At 56.2% G+C, this 24893-nt stretch overlaps 1 protein-coding gene across 1 annotated transcript; it reads left to right on the forward strand.

The window, feature by feature from the left end:
- The first annotated feature begins 1432 nt into the window (after positions 1-1432).
- On the forward strand, positions 1433-23609 carry LOC142474373 (forkhead box protein H1-like). The gene is made up of 3 exons (XM_075580862.1): positions 1433-1867; positions 18761-18865; positions 22551-23609. The coding sequence occupies exons 1-3, from the start codon at positions 1433-1435 to the stop codon at positions 23607-23609; spliced, it is 1599 nt and encodes a 532-aa protein (XP_075436977.1).
- Positions 23610-24893: the final 1284 nt, after the last annotated feature.

Consider the following 24893-nt stretch of genomic DNA (forward strand, 5'->3'; position numbering starts at 1 on the left):
AGCGCACACGCTTCGCACACGCAGCGCACACGCTTCGCACCGCGTATTGAAATGCTACACTCGCAGAAAATTAGCATTTTAAAGGTTTTTTATTTTATTTAATGAATATATATTCTCCCCCTTGTCTCTCGCCCTCTTCTTCCCCTTGTCTCTCGCCCTCTTCTCCCCCTTGTCTCTCGCCCTCTTCTCCCCCTTGTCTCTCGCCCTCTTCTCCCCCTTGTCTCTCGCCCTCTTCTCCCCCTTGTCTCTCGCCCTCTTCTCCCCCTTGTTCCTCGCCTCTCTCCCCCTTGTCTCTCGCCCTCTGCTCCCCCTTGTCTCTCGCCCTCTCCTCCCCCTTGTCTCTCGCCCTCTTCTCCCCCTTGTCTCTCGCCCTCTTCTCCCCCTTGTCTCTCGCCCTCTTCTCCCCCTTGTCTCTCGCCCTCTCCTCCCCCTTGTCTCTCGCCCTCTCCTCCCCCTTGTCTCTCGCCCTCTCCTCCCCCTTGTCTCTCGCCCTCTCCTCCCCCTTGTCTCTCGCCCTCTCCTCCCCCTTGTTTCTCGCCCTCTCCTCCCCCTTGTCTCTCGCCCTCTCCTCCCCCTTGTCTCTCGCCCTCTCCTCCCCCTTGTCTCTCGCCCTCTCCTCCCCCTTGTCTCTCGCCCTCTCCTCCCCCTTGTCTCTCGCCTCTCTCCTCCCCCTTGTCTCTCGCCCTCTCCTCCCCCTTGTCTCTCGCCCTCTGCTCCCCCTTGTCTCTCGCCCTCTGCTCCCCCTTGTCTCTCGCCCTCTGCTCCCCCTTGTCTCTCGCCCTCTGCTCCCCCTTGTCTCTCGCCCTCTGCTCCCCCTTGTCTCTCGCCCTCTGCTCCCCCTTGTCTCTCGCCCTCTGCTCCCCCCCCCTTTCTCGTGTAAAGTGTCAGCCACGGAGCTACTCGTATGCTGCCTTAAGCAGGTGTGTTTTGAGTTGGGTCTTAAAGGTGGATAGAGAGGGTGCTATTCGAATACTGAAGGGAAGGGCGTTCCAGAGGTGTGGGGCAGTCAGTGAGAGGTTTTTCCTTTCCCCCCCCTTCTTCTCTATCCTTCCCTCCCCTCTTCTCTATCCTCCCCCCCTCTTCTCTATCCTCCCCCCCCTCTTCTCTATCCTCCCCTTCTTCCCCCCCCTCACCCTCCCCATTACCATCGATACCCCGAGCCCCTATACTCCTACCTGGCCATGTTCACTCTCCCCTTTTTTCCTTTGCTAGGTGTTACTGTGTGTGACATCTGTAATGTGTCCTACGTTTTGAAGTCCCACCCCTCGTTTTCAGGTCCTAACCTCTCCATTCACCCTGATCTGTCTCCTCAGAAGATCTGTTTACCCCCCACAACCCCCAGCTCTGGAGCCAGCAGTCTGCGAATCTACTTGTGTTGAAGTCTCATTAGCATGATAAAGGACTGAAGGAGGGAGAAGTGGTCAGCAGCATCATGAGGGACCCCTCCAGCCTCTGTCCAGTATTCCCAGCTGGGTCCCAGCTTCAGAGCCTGGAGCCTTCAACCTTCACAGCTGTGAACTCCCTACATCTGGAGCAACTCGGAGCAGCCGCTGACTCTTCCTATGACATGTCCACTGGCCTCCATCCATGGGGACCCTTCTCCCTTCACAGAGAGGGGGGGACCCCGGCCCCTGACAGAGGCAGCATGGAGAAGGCACTGACCCCAGAGTCTGAGAAAGAGAACTCCCCCTGGAGTGAGGGCAATGGGGGGGTGAAGGAGATGGAGTCTACAGGAGAGGACGAGAAGAAGGACAGGAAGACCAAGAAGAAGAATTACCACCGATACGCCAAGCCCCCATACTCCTACCTGGCCATGATCGCTCTGGTCATCCAGAACTCTGCGGAGAAGAAGCTCAAGCTCTCCCAGGTAACAGGGGAACTAACCGCCCAGTCTCACTTGGCCACACAGTATTGGACATTATAGAGAGAGCCCTCTGGCATGTAACCCGTTCCACGTGCACAACACCCAGGCGTTACACATTGTCCTTACATCGATGGTCCCAATCACCGGCTTTATAAAGAGAGAATCCAGTCATTCGCTATATTGAGGTCAAGAAATGTATTTGCATTTTTTGGTGGGGACCTAGAAATGGCCGTTGTTGTTTCCTTATGCCCCCTCTCGCTACTAGAGAATCTAAGTCCGCCAGCACTGGCCCCTGGTCAGTAGGCCGGAAAACCGCTTTCCCAGCGCTGGGGAATGGACCGGCTCCGTACACATGATTGGGCCGATAATCTTCCCCCCGGGGCAGTGGCTTCAGTGTTTGGAATAAGGGCCCTTGTGGGTTATGGCTGTGGGATGAGGGGTTGTTCCCTAATCGTATAGAGACCTCTGCCCCACTGCCCGGTGTTATTTCCCCCCCCCCCCCAACCACCACCCCCCTGGAGTCTGCGACTGCCCCAACGGATGTTGGTGATGGGGATGGGGGAGGGAATGGGATGGGGGTGTATAGGTGAGGGGAGGGAGAATGGTATTGGATGGGGGGGGAATGGGATTGGATGGGGGGGTGGGGAATGTGATGGGTGATGGGGGGGAATGTGATGGGTGATGGGGGGGGGATGGGATGGGTGATGGGGTGTATGGATAAGGGGGGGGAATGGGACGGGGGATGTGGGTGAGGGGGATGGGTGTTGGGGGGCAATGGGATGGGTGAGGGGATAGTGGGGGACTTGTTTCTTTTCCCATAGACTTGTGGAGCAGATAAGCCTGCAGTTTGAGTCCTTAATTCCTTACTGTAAACGAAAGCCAGAGGTCAAGAGTCATCCAAATAGATGCCCCTGTCGCCCCCTCCTGCCTCCCAGCAGGGGGGGGGAAGGGCAGCAATGCGCCCACACTGTATAGTGCTGTCGGATATGGGGGGGGGGAGGGGCAGCAATGTGCCCACACTGTATAGTGCTGTCGGATATGGGGGGGGGGGGGGTCCTGACTCACAAGGACAGGTCCAGGATAGGACGGGAAACCTACAAGCTGTCCCTTATGGTCCCCCAAATTAATTTATACTCTAGTCCTATAATCCTCATGTTTAATGCTTGTATAGCGCAGTGTACACAGCGCTGTACACCAGGAGTGGCTGCCCACAGAGCTTACTCTCTAATTTAATTGCCTGAGGCACAGGGAGATGGTGGCACAGTTGGCACTAGGATTTAACCTGGATTCACCCACTTCAAAGGCAGGGGCATTACCCACATACTCTACCCTCCTCTGAGCAATGCATTCTGTTACATTATAGTCATAATTATGTCATTCACATATAAATATATTCTTACATGTTCTATTCCTAATGCTGTGTGTTATAGGAGTGGGGGGGCTTTTATTAGGGGCTGTTGTAGTGCTGGTCACAGCGCTGCGGAGGTAGGACGTCTTGCGTGGAAGAGTCACGATGCCGGTCATTATTAAGCCGCCCGCCTGGAGGGAACGCCCTCGGGCCAATGCTCTGACAGTCTTACAGAGTCCCCTGGCAGTCATGGGGGTAATATTGTGTACCTTTGCTGGGGGTAATATTGTGCACCTTTGCTGGGGGTAATATTGTGCACCTTTGCTGGGGGTAATATTGTGCACCTTTGCTGGGGGTAATATTGTGCACCTTTGCTGGGGGTAATATTGTGCACCTTTGCTGGGGGTAAAATTGTGCACCTTTGCTGAGGTAATATTGTGTACCTTTGCTGGGGGTAATATTGTGTACCTTTGCTGAGGGTAATATTGTGCACCTTTGCTGAGGGTAATATTGTGTACCTTTGCTGGGGGTAAAATTGTGCACCTTTGCTGGGGGTAAAATTGTGCACCTTTGCTGGGGGTAATATTGTGCACCTTTGCTGAGGTAATATTGTGTACCTTTGCTGGGGGTAATATTGTGTACCTTTGCTGAGGGTAATATTGTGCACCTTTGCTCGGGGTAATATTGTGTACCTGTGCTGAGGTAATATTGTGTACCTTTGCTGGGGGCAATATTGTGTACCTTTGCTGGGGGTAATATTGTGTACCTTTGCTGGGGGTAATATTGTGTACCTTTGCTGAGGGTAATATTGTGCACCTTTGCTGAGGGTAATATTGTGTACCTTTGCTGGGGGTAATATTGTGTACCTTTGCTGGGGGTAATATTGTGTACCTTTGCTGGGGGTAATATTGTGCACCTTTGCTGGGGGTAATATTGTGCACCTTTGCTGGGGGTAATATTGTGCACCTTTGCTGGGGGTAATATTGTGTACCTTTGCTGGGGGTAATATTGTGTACCTTTGCTGGGGGTAATATTGTGTACCTTTGCTGGGGGTAATATTGTGCACCTTTGCTGGGGGTAATATTGTGTACCTTTGCTGGGGGTAATATTGTGTACCTTTGCTGGGGGTAATATTGTGTACCTTTGCTGGGGGTAATATTGTGTACCTTTGCTGGGGGTAATATTGTGCACCTTTGCTGGGGGTAATATTGTGCACCTTTGCTGGGGGTAATATTGTGTACCTTTGCTGGGGGTAATATTGTGCACCTTTGCTGGGGGTAATATTGTGCACCTTTGCTGGGGGTAATATTGTGTACCTTTGCTGGGGGTAATATTGTGTACCTTTGCTGAGGTTACTTTCCCACGGATTGTTATTTTATACACATTATATTCATTTGTTTTCTCTATTATTTATTCTGATGTCAAAATGTGGCATCAAAAAGAATGTCACAAAGCCTCAGTAATGTGTTCAGCTGCATGGCCTGGTGTGGGTTAGCACCGTTTAGTAGGAATGCTCCTAAGTGGGGTTAGAGCTCCTTGATAAAATCTGTTGCCCTTTCCCCAGATCCTGGTGGATATCGGCGCCCTGTTCCCGTTAGATTACTTTGGGGGTTAGGTGACCAGCCTCAGTGTGACACGCAGTGATGTGTCCCCAGATCCTGATGGATATTGGCGCCCTGTTCCCGTTAGATTACTTTGGGGGGTAGGTGACCAGCCTCAGTGTGACACGCAGTGATGTGTCCCCAGATCCTGGTGGATATCGGCGCCCTGTTCCCGTTAGATTACTTTGGGGGGTAGGTGACCAGCCTCAGTGTGACACGCAGTGATGTGTCCCCAGATCCTGGTGGATATCGGCGCCCCGTTAGATTACTTTGGGGGGTAGGTGACCAGCCTCAGTGTGACACGCAGTGATGTGTCCCCAGATCCTGGTGGATATCGGCGCCCTGTTCCCGTTAGATTATTTGGGGGGTAGGTGACCAGCCTCAGTGTGACATGCAGTGATGTGTCCCCAGATCCTGGTGGATATCGGCGCCCTGTTCCCGTTAGATTATTTGGGGGGTAGGTGACCAGCCTCAGTGTGACACGCAGTGATGTGTCCCCAGATCCTGGTGGATATCGGCGCCCTGTTCCCGTTAGATTACTTTGGGGGGTAGGTGACCAGCCTCAGTGTGACACGCAGTGATGTGTCCCCAGATCCTGGTGGATATCGGCGCCCTGTTCCCGTTAGATTACTTTGGGGTAGGTGACCAGCCTCAGTGTGACACGCAGTGATGTGTCCCCAGATCCTGGTGGATATCGGCGCCCCGTTAGATTACTTTGGGGGGTAGGTGACCAGCCTCAGTGTTACACGCAGTGATGTGTCCCCAGATCCTGGTGGATATCGGCGCCCCGTTAGATTACTTTGGGGGGTAGGTGACCAGCCTCAGTGTGACACGCAGTGATGTGTCCCCAGATCCTGATGGATATCGGCGCCCTGTTCCCGTTAGATTACTTTGGGGGGTAGGTGACCAGCCTCAGTGTGACACGCAGTGATGTGTCCCCAGATCCTGGTGGATATCGGCGCCCTGTTCCCGTTAAATTACTTTGGGGGGTAGGTGACCAGCCTCAGTGTGACACGCAGTGATGTTTCCCCAGATCCTGGTGGATATCGGCGCCCTGTTCCCGTTAGATTACTTTGGGGGGTAGGTGACCAGCCTCAGTGTGACACGCAGTGATGTGTCCCCAGATCCTGGTGGATATCGGCGCCCTGTTCCCGTTAGATTACTTTGGGGTAGGTGACCAGCCTCAGTGTGACACGCAGTGATGTGTCCCCAGATCCTGGTGGATATCGGCGCCCCGTTAGATTACTTTGGGGGGTAGGTGACCAGCCTCAGTGTTACACGCAGTGATGTGTCCCCAGATCCTGGTGGATATCGGCGCCCCGTTAGATTACTTTGGGGGGTAGGTGACCAGCCTCAGTGTGACACGCAGTGATGTGTCCCCAGATCCTGATGGATATCGGCGCCCTGTTCCCGTTAGATTACTTTGGGGGGTAGGTGACCAGCCTCAGTGTGACACGCAGTGATGTGTCCCCAGATCCTGGTGGATATCGGCGCCCTGTTCCCATTAAATTACTTTGGGGGGTAGGTGACCAGCCTCAGTGTGACACGCAGTGAAGTCTCCCCAGAACCTGGTGGATATCGGCGCCCTGTTCCCGTTAGATTACTTTGGGGGGTAGGTGACCAGCCTCAGTGTGACACGCAGTGATGTGTCCCCAGATCCTGGTGGATATCGGCGCCCCGTTAGATTACTTTGGGGGGTATGACCAGCCTCAGTGTGACACGCAGTGATGTGTCCCCAGATCCTGGTGGATATCGGCGCCCCGTTAGATTACTTTGGGGGGTATGACCAGCCTCAGTGTGACACGCAGTGATGTGTCCCCAGATCCTGGTGGATATCGGCGCCCCGTTAGATTACTTTGGGGGGTAGGTGACCAGCCTCAGTGTGACACGCAGTGATGTCTCCCCAGATCCTGGTGGATATCGGCGCCCTGTTCCCGTTAGATTATTTGGGGGGTAGGTGACCAGCCTCAGTGTGACATGCAGTGATGTGTCCCCAGATCCTGGTGGATATCGGCGCCCTGTTCCCGTTAGATTATTTGGGGGGTAGGTGACCAGCCTCAGTGTGACACGCAGTGATGTTTCCCCAGATCCTGGTGGATATCGGCGCCCTGTTCCCGTTAGATTACTTTGGGGGGTAGGTGACCAGCCTCAGTGTGACACGCAGTGATGTGTCCCCAGATCCTGGTGGATATCGGCGCCCTGTTCCCGTTAGATTACTTTGGGGTAGGTGACCAGCCTCAGTGTGACATGCAGTGATGTGTCCCCAGATCCTGGTGGATATCGGCGCCCCGTTAGATTACTTTGGGGGGTAGGTGACCAGCCTCAGTGTTACACGCAGTGATGTGTCCCCAGATCCTGGTGGATATCGGCGCCCCGTTAGATTACTTTGGGGGGTAGGTGACCAGCCTCAGTGTGACACGCAGTGATGTGTCCCCAGATCCTGATGGATATCGGCGCCCTGTTCCCGTTAGATTACTTTGGGGGGTAGGTGACCAGCCTCAGTGTGACACGCAGTGATGTGTCCCCAGATCCTGGTGGATATCGGCGCCCTGTTCCCGTTAAATTACTTTGGGGGGTAGGTGACCAGCCTCAGTGTGACACGCAGTGAAGTCTCCCCAGAACCTGGTGGATATCGGCGCCCTGTTCCCGTTAGATTACTTTGGGGGGTAGGTGACCAGCCTCAGTGTGACACGCAGTGATGTGTCCCCAGATCCTGGTGGATATCGGCGCCCCGTTAGATTACTTTGGGGGGTATGACCAGCCTCAGTGTGACACGCAGTGATGTGTCCCCAGATCCTGGTGGATATCGGCGCCCCGTTAGATTACTTTGGGGGGTATGACCAGCCTCAGTGTGACACGCAGTGATGTGTCCCCAGATCCTGGTGGATATCGGCGCCCCGTTAGATTACTTTGGGGGGTAGGTGACCAGCCTCACTGTGACACGCAGTGATGTCTCCCCAGATCCTGGTGGATATCGGCGCCCCGTTAGATTACTTTGGGGGGTAGGTGACCAGCCTCAGTGTGACACGCAGTGATGTTTCCCCAGATCCTGGTGGATATCGGCGCCCTGTTCCCGTTAGATTACTTTGGGGGGTAGGTGACCAGCCTCAGTGTGACACGCAGTGATGTTTCCCCAGATCCTGGTGGATATCGGCGCCCCGTTAGATTACTTTGGGGGGTAGGTGACCAGCCTCAGTGTGACACGCAGTGATGTGTCCCCAGATCCTGGTGGATATCGGCGCCCTGTTCCCGTTAGATTACTTTGGGGGGTATGTGAAAAGCCTCAGTGTGACACGCAGTGATGTGTCCCCAGATCCTGGTGGACATCGGCACCCCGTTAGATTACTTTGGGGGGTAGGTGACCAGCCTCAGCGTGACACGCAGTGATGTCTCCCCAGATCCTGGTGGATATCGGCGCCCCGTTAGATTACTTTGGGGGGTAGGTGACCAGCCTCAGTGGGACACGCAGTGATGTGTCCCCAGATCCTGGTGGATATCGGCGCCCTGTTCCCGTTAGATTACTTTGGGGGGTAGGTGACCAGCCTCAGTGTGACACGGAGTGATGTGTACCCAGATCCTGGTGGATATCGGCGCCCTGTTCCCGTTAGATTACTTTGGGGGGTAGGTGACCAGCCTCAGTGTGACACGCAGTGATGTGTCCCCAGATCCTGGTGGATATCGGCGCCCTGTTCCTGTTGGATTACTTTGGGCGGTAGGTGACCAGCCTCAGTGTGACACGCAGTGATGTGTCCCCAGATCCTGGTGGATATCGGCGCCCTGTTCCCGTTAGATTACTTTGGGGGGTAGGTGACCAGCCTCAGTGTGACACGTAGTGATGTCTCCCCAGACCCTGGTGGATATCGGCGCCCTGTTCCCGTTAGATTACTTTGGGGGGTAGGTGACCAGCCTCAGTGTGACACGCAGTGATGTGTCCCCAGATCCTGGTGGATATCGACGCCCTGTTCCCGTTAGATTACTTTGGGGGGTAGGTGACCAGCCTCAGTGTGACACGCAGTGATGTGAAACCAGATCCTGGTGGATATCGGCGTCCTGTTCCCGTTAGATTACTTTGGGGGGTAGGTGACCAGCCTCAGTGTGACACGCAGTGATGTGTCCCCAGATCCTGGTGGATATCGGCGCCCTGTTCCCGTTAGATTACTTTGGGGGGTAGGTGACCAGCCTCAGTGTGACACGCTGTGATGTGTCCCCAGATCCTGGTGGATATCGGCGCCCTGTTCCCGTTAGATTGCTTTGGGGGGTAGGTGACCAGCCTCAGTGTGACACGCAGTGATGTGTACCCAGATCCTGGTGGATATCGGCGCCCTGTTCCCGTTAGATTACTTTGGGGGGTAGGTGACCAGCCTCAGTGTGACACGCAGTGATGTCTCCAGATCCTGGTGGATATCGGCGCCCCGTTAGATTACTTTGGGGGGTAGGTGACCAGCCTCAGTGTGACACGCAGTGATGTGTACCCAGATCCTGGTAGATATCGGCGCCCCGTTCCCGTTAGATTACTTTGGGGGGTAGGTGACCAGCCTCAGTGTGACACGCAGTGATGTGTCCCCAGATCCTGGTGGATATCGGCGCCCTGTTCCCGTTAGATTACTTTGGGGGGTAGGTGACCAGCCTCAGTGTGACACGCAGTGATGTGTCCCCAGATCCTGGTGGATATCGGCGCCCTGTTAGATTACTTTGGGGGGTAGGTGACCAGCCTCAGTGTGACACGCAGTGATGTGTCCCCAGATCCTGGTGGATATCGGCGCCCTGTTCCCGTTAGATTACTTTGGGGGGTAGGTGACCAGCCTCAGTGTGACACGTAGTGATGTCTCCCCAGACCCTGGTGGATATCGGCGCCCTGTTCCCGTTAGATTACTTTGGGGCGGTAGGTGACCAGCCTCAGTGTGACACGCAGTGATGTCTCCCCAGATCCTGGTGGATATCAGCGCCCTGTTCCCGTTAGATTACTTTGGGGGGTAGGTGACCAGCCTCAGTGTGACACGCAGTGATGTGTCCCCAGATCCTGGTGGATATCGGCGCCCCGTTAGATTACTTTGGGGGGTAGGTGACCAGCCTCAGTGTGACACGCAGTGATGTGTCCCCAGATCCTGGTGGATATCGGCGCCCTGTTCCCGTTAGATTACTTTGGGGGGTAGTTGACCAGCCTCAGTGTGACACGCAGTGATGTGTCCCCAGATCCTGGTGGATATCGGCGCCCTGTTCCCGTTAGATTACTTTGGGGGGTAGGTACCAAGCCTCAGTGTGACACGCAATGATGTGTCCCCAGATCCTGGTGGATATCGACGCCCTGTTTCCGTTAGATTACTTTGGGGGGTAGGTGACCAGCCTCAGTGTGACACGCAGTGATGTGTCCCCAGATCCTGGTGGATATCGGCGCCCCGTTAGATTACTTTGGGGGGTAGGTGACCAGCCTCAGTGTGACACGCAGTGATGTGAAACCATATCCTGGTGGATATCGGCGCCCTGTTCCCGTTAGATTACTTTGGGGGGTAGGTGACCAGCCTCAGTGTGACACGCAGTGATGTGTCCCCAGATCCTGGTGGATATCGGCGCCCTGTTTCCGTTAGATTACTTTGGGGGGTAGGTGACCAGCCTCAGTGTGACACGCAGTGATGTGTCCCCAGACCCTGGTGGATATCGGCGCCCCGTTAGATTACTTTGGGGGGTAGGTGACCAGCCTCAGTGTGACACGCAGTGATGTGTCCCCAGATCTTGGTGGATATCGGCGCCCTGTTCCCGTTAGATTACTTTGGGGGGTAGGTGACCAGCCTCAGTGTGACACGCAGTGATGTGTCCCCAGATCCTGGTGGATATGGCGCCCTGTTTCCCGTTAGATTACTTTGGGGGGTAGGTGACCAGCCTCAGTGTGACACGCAGTGATGTGTCCCCAGATCCTGGTGGATATCGGCGCCCTGTTCCCGTTAGATTACTTAGGGGGGTAGGTGACCAGCCTCAGTGTGACACGCAGTGATGTCTCCCCAGATCCTGGTGGATATCGGCGCCCCGTTAGATTACTTTGGGGAGTAGGTGACCAGCCTCAGTGTGACATGCAGTGATGTTTCCCCAGATCCTGGTGGATATCGGTGCCCTGTTCCCGTTAGATTACTTTGGGGGGTAGGTGACCAGCCTCAGTGTGACACGCAGTGATGTGTCCCCCGATCCTAGTGGATATCGGCGCCCCGTTAGATTACTTTGGGGGGTAGGTGACCAGCCTCAGTGTGACACGCAGTGATGTGTCCCCAGATCCTGGTGGATATCGGCGCCCTGTTCCCATTAGATTACTTTGGGGGGTAGGTGACCAGCCTCAGTGTGACACGCAGTGATGTGTCCCCAGATCCTGGTGGATATCGGCGCCCCGTTAGATTACTTTGGGGGGTAGGTGACCAGCCTCAGTGTGACACGCAGTGATGTGTCCCCAGATCCTGGTGGATATCGGCGCCCTGTTCCCGTTAGATTACTTTGGGGGGTAGGTGACAAGCCTCAGTGTGACACGCAGTGATGTGTCCCCAGATCCTGGTGGATATCGGCGCCCCGTTAGATTACTTTGGGGGGTAGGTGACCAGCCTCAGTGTGACACGCAGTGATGTATCCCCAGATCCTGGTGGATATCGGCGCCCTGTTCCCGTTAGATTACTTTGGGGGGTATGTGACCAGCCTCAGTGTGACATGCAGTGATGTGTCCCCAGATCCTGGTGGATATCGGCGCCCCGTTAGATTACTTTGGGGGGTAGGTGACCAGCCTCAGTGTGACACGCAGTGATGTGTCCCCAGATCCTGGTGGATATCGGCGCCCTGTTCCCGTTAGATTACTTTGGGGGGTAGGTGACCAGCCTCAGTGTGACACGCAGTGATGTGTCCCCAGATCCTGGTGGATATCGGCGCCCTGTCAGATTACTTTGGGGGGTAGGTGACCAGCCTCAGTGTGACACGCAGTGATGTGTCCCCAGATCCTGGTGGATATCGGCGCCCTGTTCCCGTTAGATTACTTTGGGGGGTAGGTGACCAGCCTCAGTGTGACACGCAGTGATGTTTCCCCAGATCCTGGTGGATATCGGCGACCTGTTCCTGTTAGATTACTTTGGGGGGTAGGTGACCAGCCTCAGTGTGACACGCAGTGATGTGTCCCCAGATCCTGGTGGATATCGGCGCCCTGTTCCCGTTAGATTACTTTGGGGGGTAGGTGACCAGCCTCAGTGTGACACGCAGTGATGTGTCCCCAGATCCTGGGGAATATCGGCGCCCCGTTAGATTACTTTGGGGGGTAGGTGACCAGCCTCAGTGTGACACGCAGTGATGTGTCCCCAGATCCTGGTGGACATCGGCGCCCTGTTCCCGTTAGATTACTTTGGGGGGTAGGTGACCAGCCTCAGTGTGACACGCAGTGATGTGTCCCCAGATCCTGGTGGATATCGGCGCCCTGTTAGATTACTTTGGGGGTAGGTGACCAGCCTCAGTGTGACATGCAGTGATGTGTCCCCAGATCCTGGTGGATATCGGCGCCCTGTTCCCGTTAGATTACTTTGGGGGGTAGGTGACCAGCCTCAGTGTGACACGCAGTGATGTGTCCCCAGATCCTGGTGGATATCGGTGCCCTGTTAGATAACTTTGGGGGGTAGGTGACCAGCCTCAGTGTGACACGCAGTGATGTGTCCCCAGATCCTGGTGGATATCGGCGCCCTGTTCCCGTTAGATTACTTTGGGGGGTAGGTGACCAGCCTCAGTGTGACACGCAGTGATGTGTCCCCAGATCCTGGTGGATATCGGCGCCCCGTTAGATTACTTTGGGGGGTATGACCAGCCTCAGTGTGACACGCAGTGATGTGTCCCCAGATCCTGGTGGATATCGGCGCCCCGTTAGATTACTTTGGGGGGTATGACCAGCCTCAGTGTGACACGCAGTGATGTGTCCCCAGATCCTGGTGGATATCGGCGCCCCGTTAGATTACTTTGGGGGGTAGGTGACCAGCCTCAGTGTGACACGCAGTGATGTCTCCCCAGATCCTGGTGGATATCGGCGCCCTGTTCCCGTTAGATTATTTGGGGGGTAGGTGACCAGCCTCAGTGTGACATGCAGTGATGTGTCCCCAGATCCTGGTGGATATCGGCGCCCTGTTCCCGTTAGATTATTTGGGGGGTAGGTGACCAGCCTCAGTGTGACACGCAGTGATGTGTCCCCAGATCCTGGTGGATATCGGCGCCCTGTTCCCGTTAGATTACTTTGGGGGGTAGGTGACCAGCCTCAGTGTGACACGCAGTGATGTGTCCCCAGATCCGGGTGGATATCGGCGCCCTGTTCCCGTTAGATTACTTTGGGGGGTAGGTGACCAGCCTCAGTGTGACACGCAGTGATGTGTCCCCAGATCCTGGTGGATATCGGCGCCCTGTTCCCGTTAGATTACTTTGGGGGGTAGGTGACCAGCCTCAGTGTGACACGCAGTGATGTGTCCCCAGATCCTGGTGGATATCGGCGCCCTGTTCCCGTTAGATTACTTTGGGGGGTAGGTGACCAGCCTCAGTGTGACACGCAGTGATGTTTCCCCAGATCCTGGTGGATATCGGCGCCCGGTTCCCGTTAGATTACTTTGGGGGGTAGGTGACCAGCCTCAGTGTGACACGCAGTGATGTGTCCCCAGATCCTGGTTGATATCGGCACCCCGTTAGATTACTTTGGGGGGGTAGGTGACCAGCCTCAGTGTGACACGCAGTGATGTGTCCCCAGATCGTGGGGGATATCGGCGCCCTATTCCCGTTAGATTACTTTGGGGGGTAGGTGACCAGCCTCAGTGTGACACGCAGTGATGTGTCCCCAGATCCTGGTGGATATCGGCGCCCCGTTAGATTACTTTGGGGGGTAGGTGACCAGCCTCAGTGTGACACGCAGTGATGTGTCCCCAGATCCTGGTGGATATCGGCACCCTGTTTCCGTTAGATTACTTTGGGGGGTAGGTGACCAGCCTCAATGTGACACGCAGTGATGTGTCCCCAGATCCTGGTGGATATCGGCGCCCCGTTAGATTACTTTGGGGGGTAGGTGACCAGCCTCAGTGTGACACGCAGTGATGTGTCCCCAGATCCTGGTGGATATCGGCGCCCTGTTCCCGTTAGATTACTTTGGGAGGTAGGTGACCAGCCTCAGTGTGACACGCAGTGATGTGTCCCCAGATCCCGGTGGATATCGGCGCCCTGTTCCCGTTAGATTACTTTGGGGGGTAGGTGACCAGCCTCAGTGTGACACACAGTGATGTGTCCCCAGATCCTGGTGGATATCGGCGCCCTGTTCCCGTTAGATTACTTTGGGGGGTAGGTGCCAAGCCTCAGTGTGACACGCAGTGATGTTTCCCCAGATCCTGGTGGATATCGGCGCCCGGTTCCCGTTAGATTACTTTGGGGGGTAGGTGACCAGCCTCAGTGTGACACGCAGTGATGTGTCCCCAGATCCTGGTTGATATCGGCGCCCCGTTAGATTACTTTGGGGGGGTAGGTGACCAGCCTCAGTGTGACACGCAGTGATGTGTCCCCAGATCGTAGGGGATATCGGCGCCCTATTCCCGTTAGATTACTTTGGGGGGTAGGTGACCAGCCTCAGTGTGACACGCAGTGATGTGTCCCCAGATCCTGGTGGATATCGGCACCCTGTTTCCGTTAGATTACTTTGGTGGGTAGGTGACCAGCCTCAGTGTGACACGCAGTGATGTGTCCCCAGATCCTGGTGGATATCGACACCCTGTTCCCGTTAGATTACTTTGGGGGGTAGGTGACCAGCCTCAGTGTGACACGGAGTGATGTGTCCCCAGATCCTGGTGGATATCGGCGCCCTGTTCCCGTTAGATTACTTTGGGGGGTAGGTGACCAGCCTCAGTGTGACATGCAGTGATGTTTCCCCAGATCCTGGTGGATATCGGCGCCCTGTTCCCGTTAGATTACTTTGGGGGTAGGTGACCAGCCTCAGTGTGACACGCAGTGATGTGTCCCCAGATCCTGGTGGATATCGGCGCCCCGTTAGATTACTTTGGGGGGTAGGTGACCTGCCTCAGTGTGACATGCAGTGATGTGTCCCCAGATCCTGGTGGATATCGGCGCCCTGTTCCCGTTAGATTACTTTGGGGGGTAGGTGACCAGCCTCAGTGTGACACGCAGTGATGTGTCCCCAGATCCCGGTGGATATCCGTGCCCTTTTCCTGTTAAATTACTTTGGGGGGTAGGTGACCAGCCTCAGTGTGACACGCAGTGATGTGTCCCCAGATCCTGGTGGATATCGGCGCCCTGTTCCCGTTAGATTACTTTGGGGGGTAGGTGACCAGCCTCAGTGTGACACGCAGTGATGTGTCCCCAGATCCTGGTGGATATCGTCGCCCCGTTAGATTACTTTGGGGGTTAGGTGACCAGCCTCAGTGTGACACACAGTGATGTCTCCCCAGATCCTGGTGGATATCGGCGCCCCGTTAGATTACTTTGGGGGGTAGGTGACCAGCCTCAGTGTGACACGCAGTGATGTGTCCCCAGATCCTGATGGATATCGGTGCCCTGTTCCCGTTAGATTACTTTGGGGGGTAGGTGACCAGCCTCAGTGTGACACGCAGTGATGTATCCCCAGATCCTGATGGATATCGGTGCCCTGTTCCTGTTAGATTACTTTGGGGGGTAGGTGACCAGCCTCAGTGTGACACGCAGTGATGTGTCCCCAGATCCTGATGGATATCGGTGCCCTGTTCCCGTTAGATTACTTTGGGGGGTAGGTGACCAGCCTCAGTGTGACACGCAGTGATGTGTCCCCAGATCCTGGTGGATATCGGCGCCCCGTTAGATTACTTTGGGGGGTAGGTGACCTGCCTCAGTGTGACACGCAGTGATGTGTCCCCAGATCCTGGTGGATATCGGCGCCCTGTTCCCGTTAGATTACTTTGGGGGGTAGGTGACCAGCCTCAGTGTGACACGGAGTGATGTGTCCCCAGATCCTGATGGATATCCGCGCCCCGTTAGATTACTTTGGGGGTAGGTGACCAGCCTCAGTGTGACACGCAGTGATGTGTCCCCAGATCCTGGTGGATATCGGCGCCCCGTTAGATTACTTTGGGGGGTAGGTGACCAGCCTCAGTGTGACACGCAGTGATGTGTCCCCAGATCCTGGTGGATATCGGCGCCCCGTTAGATTACTTTGGGGGGTAGGTGACCAGCCTCAGTGTGACACGCAGTGATGTTTCCCCAGATCCTGGTGGATATCGGCGCCCTGTTCCCGTTAGATTACTTTGGGGGTAGGTGACCAGCCTCAGTGTGACACGCAGTGATGTGTCCCCAGATCCTGGTGGATATCGGTGCCCTGTTCCCGTTAGATTACTTTGGGGGGTAGGTGACCAGCCTCAGTGTGACACGCAGTGATGTGTCCCCAGATCCTGGTGGATATCGGCGCCCCGTTAGATTACTTTGGGGGGTAGGTGACCTGCCTCAGTGTGACACGCAGTGATGTGTCCCCAGATCCCGGTGGATATCGGCGCCCTGTTCCCGTTAGATTACTTTGGGGGGTAGGTGACCAGCCTCCGTGTGACACGCAGTGATGTGTCCCCAGATCCTGGTGGATATCGGCGCCCCGTTAGATTACTTTGGGGGGTAGGTGACCAGCCTCAGTGTGACACGCAGTGATGTGTCCCCAGATCCTGATGGATATCGGCGCCCTGTTCCCGTTAGATTACTTTGGGGGGTAGGTGACCAGCCTCAGTGTGACACGCAGTGATGTCTCCCCAGATCCTGGTGGATATCGGCGCCCTGTTAGATTACTTTGGGGGTTAGGTGACCAGCCTCAGTGTGACACGCAGTGATGTGTCCCCAGATCCTGGTGGATATCAGCGCCCTGTTCCCGTTAGATTACTTTGGGGGGTAGGTGACCAGCCTCAGTGTGACACGCAGTGATGTGTCCCCAGATCCTAGTGGATATCGGCGCCCTGTTCCCGTTAGATTACTTTGGGGGGTAGGTGACCAGCCTCAGTGTGACACGCAGTGATGTCTCCCCAGATCCTGGTGGATATCGGCGCCTCGTTAGATTACTTTGGGGGGTAGGTGACCAGCCTCAGTGTGACACGCAGTGATGTGTCCCCAGATCCTGGTGGATATCGGCGCCCCGTTAGATTACTTTGGGGGTAGGTGACCAGCCTCAGTGTGACACGCAGTGATGTGTCCCCAGATCCTGGTGGATATCGGCGCCCTGTTCCCGTTAGATTACTTTGGGGGGTAGGTGACCTGCCTCAGTGTGACACGCAGTGATGTGTCCCCAGATCCTGGTGGATATCGGCGCCCTGTTCCCGTTAGATTACTTTGGGTGGTAGGTGACCAACCTCAGTGTGACACGCAGTGATGTGTCCCCAGATCCTGGTGGATATCGGCGCCCTGTTCCCGTTAGATTACTTTGGGGGGTAGGTGACCAGCCTCAGTGTGACACGCAGTGATGTGTTCCCAGATCCTGGTGGATATCGGCGCCCCGTTAGATTACTTTGGGGGGTAGGTGACCTGCCTCAGTGTGACACGCATGTCCCCAGATCCTGGTGGATATCGGCGCCCCGTTAGATTACTTTGGGGGCTAGGTGACCATCCTCAGTGTGACACGCAGTGATGTGTCCCTAGATCCTGGTGGATATTGGCGCCCCGTTAGATTACTTTGGGGGCTAGGTGACCATCCTCAGTGTGACACGCAGTGATGTGTCCCCAGATCCTGGTGGATATTGGCGCCCCGTTAGATTACTTTGGGGGTAGGTGACCAGCCTCAGTGTGACACGCAGTGATGTGTCCCCAGATCCTGGTGGATATCGGCGCCCTGTTCCCGTTAGATTACTTTGGGGGGTAGGTGACCAGCCTCAGTGTGACACGCAGTGATGTTTTCCCAGATCCTGGTGGATATCGGCGCCCTGTTCCCATTAGATTACTTTGGGGGGTAGGTGACCAGCCTCAGTGTGACACGCAGTGATGTGTCCCCAGATCCTGGTGGATATCGGCGCCCCGTTAGATTACTTTGGGGGGTAGGTGACCAGCCTCAGTGAGACACGCAGTGATGTGTCCCCAGATCCTGGTGGATATCGGTGCCCTGTTCCCGTTAGATTACTTTGGGGGGTAGGTGACCTGCCTCAGTGTGACACGCAGTGATGTGTCCCCAGATCCTGATGGATATCGGCGCCCTGTTCCCGGTTAGATTACTTTGGGGGGTAGGTGACCAGCCTCAGTGTGACACGCAATGATGTTTCCCCAGATTCTGATGGATATCGGCGCCCTGTTCCCGTTAGATTACTTTGGGGGGTAGGTGACCAGCCTCAGTGTGACACGCAGTGATGTGTCCCCAGATCCTGGTGGATATTGGCGCCCTGTTCCTGTTAGATTACTTTGGGGGTTAGGTGACCAGCCTCAGTGTGACACGCAGTGATGTCTCCCCAGATCCTGGTGGATATCGGCGCCCCGTTAGATTACTTTGGGGGGTAGGTGACCAGCCTCAGTGTGACACGCAGTGATGTGTTCCCAGATCCTGGTGGATATCGGCGCCCTGTTCCCGTTAGATTACTTTGGGGGGTAGGTGACCAGCCTCAGTGTGACACGCAGTGATGTCTCCCCAGATCCTGGTGGATATCGGCGCCTCGTTAGATTACTTTGGGGGGTAGGTGACCAGCCTCAGTGTGACACGCAGTGATGTGTTCCCAGATCCTGGTGGATATCGGCGCCCCGTTAGATTACTTTGGGGGGTAGGTGACCTGCCTCAGTGTGACACGCATGTCCCCAGATCCTGGTGGATATCGGCGCCCTGTTCCCGTTAGATTACTTTGGGGGGTAGGTGACCAGCCTCAGTGTGACACGCAGTGATGTGTCTCCAGATCCTGGTGGATATCGGCGCCCCGTTAGATTACTTTGGGGGGTAGGTGACCAGCCTCAGTGTGACACGCAGTGATGTCTCCCCAGATCCTGGTGGATATCGGCGTTCTGTTCCCGTTCTTTACGGGGGATTACGTGGGCTGGAGAGACTCCGTCCGACACAACCTGTCCTCAAATGACTGCTTCCGAAAGGTGAGTGTGTGGGAGGGCCTGTGGTGTGGTTGGGTGGGGGGGTCTGTGCTTGGGTGGGGGGAGGGCCTGTGGTGTTTTCTGTGGTATGGTTGGGTAAGGAGAAGGCTTGTGGTGTGGTTGGGTGGGGGGGCATGTGGTGTGTTGTTGGGTGTGGGGGTCTGTGGTGTGGGTGGGGTGGGGGTAGGGTCTGTGGTGTGTGTGTGTGTGGGGGGGGTCTTTGGTGTGGCTGGTGTGGGGGGGCATGTGGTGTGGTTGGGGTGGGGGGTCTGTGGTTGGGTGTGGGGAGGGCCTGTGGTGTGTGTGTGTGTGTGTGGGGGGTCTTTGGTGTGGCTGGTGTGGGGGGGCATGTGGTGTGGTTGGGTGGGGGGGCCTGTGGTGTGTGTGGGGAGGGCCTGTGGTGTGTGTGGGTTGGGGGGAGCTGAAACGTGTCTTATAGAGCAGCAATGCTTGGTTACTGGGGCCCTCCGTCTCCCACAACTCAAATTAACCCATAGTAATGTTTTAAGGAGTTAAATAACCAGAGATTGACGACCGCTAACCCCATGTCCCACCCAGTCTGCCTATTCTCCCCCCCGCTGTGACACCGCCCCCCTATTCTCCTCCCCGCTGTGACACCGCGCCCCCTATTCTCCTCCCCGCTGTGACACCACGCCCCCTATTCTCCCCCCCGCTGTGACACAGCGCCCCCTATTCTCCTCCCCGCTGTGACACAGCGCCCCCTGTTCTCCTCCCCGCTGTGACACCGCCCCCCTATTCTCCTCCCCGCTGTGACACCGCGCCCCCTATTCTCCTCCCCGCTGTGACACAGCGCCCCCTATTCTCCCCCCCGCTGTGACACAGCGCCCCCTATTCTCCCCCCCGCTGTGACACAGCGCCCCCTATTCTCCCCCCTGCTGTGACACCGCGCCCCCTATTCTCCTCCCCGCTGTGACACAGCGCCCCCTATTCTCCTCCCCGCTGTGACACCGCGCCCCCTATTCTCCTCCCCGCTGTGACACCGCGCCCCCTATTCTCCTCCCCGCTGTGACACCGCGCCCCCTATTCTCCTCCCCGCTGTGACACCGCGCCCCCTATTCTCCTCCCCGCTGTGACACCGCGCCCCCTATTCTCCTCCCCGCTGTGACACAGCGCCCCCTATTCTCCTCCCCGCTGTGACACAGCGCCCCCTATTCTCCCCCCCGCTGTGACACAGCGCCCCCTATTCTCCCCCCCGCTGTGACACAGCGCCCCCTATTCTCCTCCCCGCTGTGACACCGCGCCCCCTGTTCTCCTCCCCGCTGTGACACCGCGCCCCCTATTCTCCTCCCCGCTGTGACACCGCCCCCCTATTCTCCTCCCCGCTGTTACACAGCGCCCCCTATTCTCCTCCCCGCTGTGACACAGCGCCCCCTGTCCTCCTCCCCGCTGTGACACCGCGCCCCCTGTTCTCCTCCCCGCTGTGACACAGCGCCCCCTATTCTCCTCCCCGCTGTGACACAGCGCCCCCTATTCTCCTCCCCGCTGTGACACCGCGCCCCCTATTCTCCTCCCCGCTGTGACACAGCGCCCCCTATTCTCCTCCCCGCTGTGACACAGCGCCCCCTATTCTCCTCCCCGCTGTGACACAGCGCCCCCTATTCTCCTCCCCGCTGTGACACCGCGCCCCCTATTCTCCCCCCCGCTGTGACACCGCGCCCCTATTCTCCTCCCCACTGTGACACCGCGCCCCCTATTCTCCTCCCCGCTGTGACACCGCGCCCCCTATTCTCCTCCCCGCTGTGACACCGCGCCCCCTATTCTCCTCCCCGCTGTGACACAGCGCCCCCTATTCTCCTCCCCGCTGTGACACAGCGCCCCCTATTCTCCTCCCCGCTGTGACACCGCGCCCCCTATTCTCCCCGCTGTGACACAGCGCCGCCTATTCTCCTCCCCGCTGTGACACCGTGCACCCTGTTCTCCTCCCCGCTGTGACACCGCGCCCCCTATTCTCCTCCCCGCTGTGACACCGCGCCCCCTATTCTCCTCCCCGCTGTGACACCGCGCCCCCTATTCTCCTCCCTGCTGTGACAACGCGCCCCCTATTCTCCTCCCCGCTGTGACACCGCGCCCCCTATTCTCCTCCCCGCTGTGACACCGCGCTCCCTATTCTCCTCCCCGCCGTGACACCGCGCCCCCTATTCTCCTCCCCGCCGTGACACAGCGCCCCCTATTCTCCTCCCCGCTGTGACACCGCGCCCCCTATTCTTCTCCCCGCCGTGACACCGCGCCCCCTATTCTCCTCCCCGCTGTGACACAGCGCCCCCTATTCTCTTGCCCGCTGTGACACAGCGCCCCCTATTCTCACTTATAGGGGGTCCATGTTAAAATGGACAAGAAGCCAAAACTGATGCACTGCGAGTATTCATTTGCATGTCGTTACCCAGAATCCTTGGCAGCAGTGGAAGCATGCTAAGTGATAATGGGGAAGGGCGGGTGTGCGGGCCTCTCTCTGACGTGAATACGCTCACACGGGGGGCGGGGGGGAGGGTTTATTTGCTGTCCGCCTTCAAGCAACGTTTAGTTTGTATTTGGGGGGAAATGAAAGTTTTTGCCTTTTCTCCGGGGGCGGCGGGATCCGGTAGATCCGACAGATCCGCTCCTGTTTGTTCGACTGCTTCCTAATTATTATACACATCGGACCAAACAAAGACCGCGTGTCTGTGGTTTTAGCACCAACAAAAATAACCCGTTAGATGAGCATCGTAAATCCCCAGAAACGGGCGGAAGTAAAATAAATACAATTAAAAACACTTCTGCTTTCTCCATCTTTTTAGATAGATTGCTCAATCGGATGGATTTACCCTATTAAACATATCGCTGCTCTTCCCTTTTATCCTACACGGAACTGACCCTTTAAGCTGTGAAGCCGTCTTCTCCTTGCTCTGGAAGATTTCACCCATTTTTTTTAAATTCATCTCTTAATGCCATTTTAATGGGTTTTAATATCCTGAGCATCCTTTGATGTGTATAGCATGTTCCAGCCCACTTCCCCAGCAGTGCAAGATCTTTGTAACACTTTCCTGTCCGGCATAATTTGTTGCCTATGTTCCCAGCAGTTTGAGCTGCAAACTGTAACAATAGGTAATGTTGCCTTCATAATATAAGAATACATTGTAGTTGATGAGTTGCACTATTGTCCGTTCGTGTGTCCGTCCCTCCCTCTGTCTGTCCCCGTCTGCTTGGATTGCCTCTTAATGTTTTTGGTCAACGGAAAATCTGCATTACCGCGTGCTGATTTAATGCCTGAATCTTGTCCTTTTCTTATTTCCACCCTCTGACAGGGAGGGAGTGTGCATAATTCTGCAGTTTACTGTTGTAACACTCTTTACACGTGTAGCTGGACATTTGAGTCCTTAACTCGCAGCTTTTCTAAATATATTAAATTTAACACCATTTTGCGATTTCAAAGCACTTTATAAACACGTGTGCAGCCACTTCTAAGGCGGAATCCTGGCGCTACCTTTGGTGTTCCGCATGGCAGACACAGAGAAAGGAGCTATTATTATTTGATTAACACAGGCATAAAGCGATAATGTGTGTCCCACACGTGGAGCGTGACTAAGGCAGGAATCTAACCCGTAGCTTGCATAACCGAGACACACATTAGCGAGTACACCACCTGTCAGCAGCGTTATTCTAGGTTTCCCTTCTGCCCTGTTTCCTGCAGGTGCTGAAAGACCCGGGAAAGCCTCAGGGCAAAGGTAACTTCTGGGCGGTGGACGTGACCCGGATCCCCGTGGACGCCATGAAGCTGCAGAACACGGCGATAACACGTTACGGAACAAAGCTGTTTGTCCACGACCTGTCGCCCTTCATCCTGCACGGGTGTAAATATGGCTGCAACGGGAGTCTACACCAGCAGATGCCAACAACCAGCGGATCTCCTGCCAGCTCTGTGTCCCGTGGTGAAGAACCTCATCAACCCAACACTGCATCCAAACTCAACACGTCCTTCATGATAGACTCTCTGCTCCATGACCTGCAGGCTGTGGACTTGCCAGATGTCCCCAAGACTCCGGAGAGACAAAATTCACAGACTTCCCACGCACTGGCTGTAAACAACATGTGGAGCGAGCCTCCTCTCTTGTACACCTCTTCCATACCATCTTCACTGAGTAACTGCATCAGTCGCAGGTACTCTGCCAGCCAACCCATGTCCTCCTCTTGCTCCAGCCTTTCCACTGTATCGTCACTCAGTTCAGATGACGAGCGCGAGAGATGCTGGAACGTGCCGGGGCACCCAACGCAGAGCGCCAGGTTCCCCACCAAGCACCCAAGAGAGGACGATGGCAGCGAGAGCTGTAGCACCAGTTCAGACTCCGATGCTGGGAGCTATTCTCCTGCTGAGCCCCCCACAAAGGTGCCCCTGCTCTCCTGGGAGCTACCCACCTCCTATACACAAAGCGTGGCACCTAATGTGGTGGCCCCGCCCAGCGTACGTCCCCTCTTCCCTTTCCCTGGATTAACCTATTATAACTACAGACCCAGCTCTTACATGAGCCCAGCATATTGGGGGCTTCGGCCAGGACAGGCCACTCCTGGGGTTGGAAGCCCCTGCTCGCAGCAGGCTCCATTGGATCTAGACAATATGTTGAGGGCAGTTCCACCCAACAAGACTGTTTTTGACGTATGGACAAGCCACCCTGGGGACGTTCTGCATCCAGCCTTCCTCAGCCAGCACCTGGCAGATAGCAGTGCCACTTGCACTGGACAAAGCCTTCTATGAGGGTGTTGGGTGAGCTGGGTGCTGGTGTGTAACAGAGGAGAAAGGTCCATGAAATGACCACCTCCAACCACAGTGTGTGATCCTCCTCCTGTCTTGGTAGAACCTTCTCGTGCCAGAGGTACCGTCATTTCCTTCATCCCTCAGGCACCTCGAGGGTTTTAAGGACCGTGGGGCTTCTTTGCAATATGCAAAGTAATTTGGGGCGGCTGAAGGGTGCGTATTTGCCCTGTTCAGCAGCCTTGTCATATATTCAACACCTTTAGTGCTGCAGGTGCCTGCAATGCATCCCGGACCCCCTCCACTGAAGGGGTTAATGAAGCCCCCCTCTGTACTGTGTGACGTTTCCGTTTGGAATAGACGCCGTGCTTTTTATTTCTGTTTTTTATTTTGCTCGGGCAGCTCAAGGAACCTCTCCCCGTTATCCCCCCTCCCCGTTATCCCCCCTCCCCGTTATCCCCCCTCCCCGTTATCCCCCCTCCCCGTTATCCCCCCTCCCCGTTATCCCCCCTCCCCGTTACAACCCCTCCAGGTTATCCCCCCTCCCCGTTATCCTCCCTCCCCGTTATCCTCCCTCCGCGTTATCCACCCTCCCCGTTATCCCCCTCCCCGTTATCCCCCTCCCCGTTATCCCCCTCCCCGTTTTCTCCCCTCCCCGTTTTCTCCCCTCCCCGTTATCCCCCCTCCCCGTTATCCCCCTCCCCGTTATCCCCCTCCCCGTTATCCCCCTCCCCGTTATCCCCCTCCCCGTTATCCCCCTCCCCGTTATCCCCCTCCCCGTTATCCCCCCTCCCCGTTATCCCCCCTCCCCGTTAGCCTCCCTCCCCGTTAGCCTCCCTCCCCGTTAGCCTCCCTCCCCGTTAGCCTCCCTCCCCGTTAGCCTCCCTCCCCGTTAGCCTCCCTCCCCGTTAGCCTCCCTCCCCGTTAGCCTCCCTCCCCGTTAGCCTCCCTCCCCGTTAGCCTCCCTCCCCGTTAGCCTCCCTCCCCGTTATCCCCGTTTTCCCCCCTCCCCGTTGTTTTCCCCCCTCCCCGTTATTTCCCCCTCCCCGTTGTTTTCCCCCCTCCCCGTTGTTTTCCCCCCTCCCCGTTGTATTTCCCCCTCCCCGTTGTATTTCCCCCTCCCCGTTGTTTTCCCCCTCCCCGTTGTTTTCCCCCTCCCCGTTGTTTTCCCCCTCCCCGTTGTTTTCCCCCTCCCCGTTGTTTTCCCCCTCCCCGTTGTTTTCCCCCTCCCCGTTGTTTTCCCCCTCCCCGTTGTTTTCCCCCTCCCCATTGTTTCCCCCTCCCCGT

This window comes from Ascaphus truei, chromosome 2 (genome assembly GCF_040206685.1).
Source record: "Ascaphus truei isolate aAscTru1 chromosome 2, aAscTru1.hap1, whole genome shotgun sequence".
NCBI classification, from domain to species: Eukaryota; Metazoa; Chordata; class Amphibia; order Anura; family Ascaphidae; genus Ascaphus; species Ascaphus truei.

Bases quoted from the DNA above. Each gene is read 5' to 3' on its own strand.
- LOC142474373 (XM_075580862.1), top strand. From the start codon at position 1,433: ATGAGGGACCCCTCCAGCCTCTGTCCAGTATTCCCAGCTGGGTCCCAG. The intron at 1,868-18,760 runs GTAACAGGGGAA...ATGTCTCCCCAG, and splicing joins AGAAGCTCAAGCTCTCCCAG to ATCCTGGTGGATATCGGCGT. The intron at 18,866-22,550 runs GTGAGTGTGTGG...TGTTTCCTGCAG, and splicing joins CAAATGACTGCTTCCGAAAG to GTGCTGAAAGACCCGGGAAA.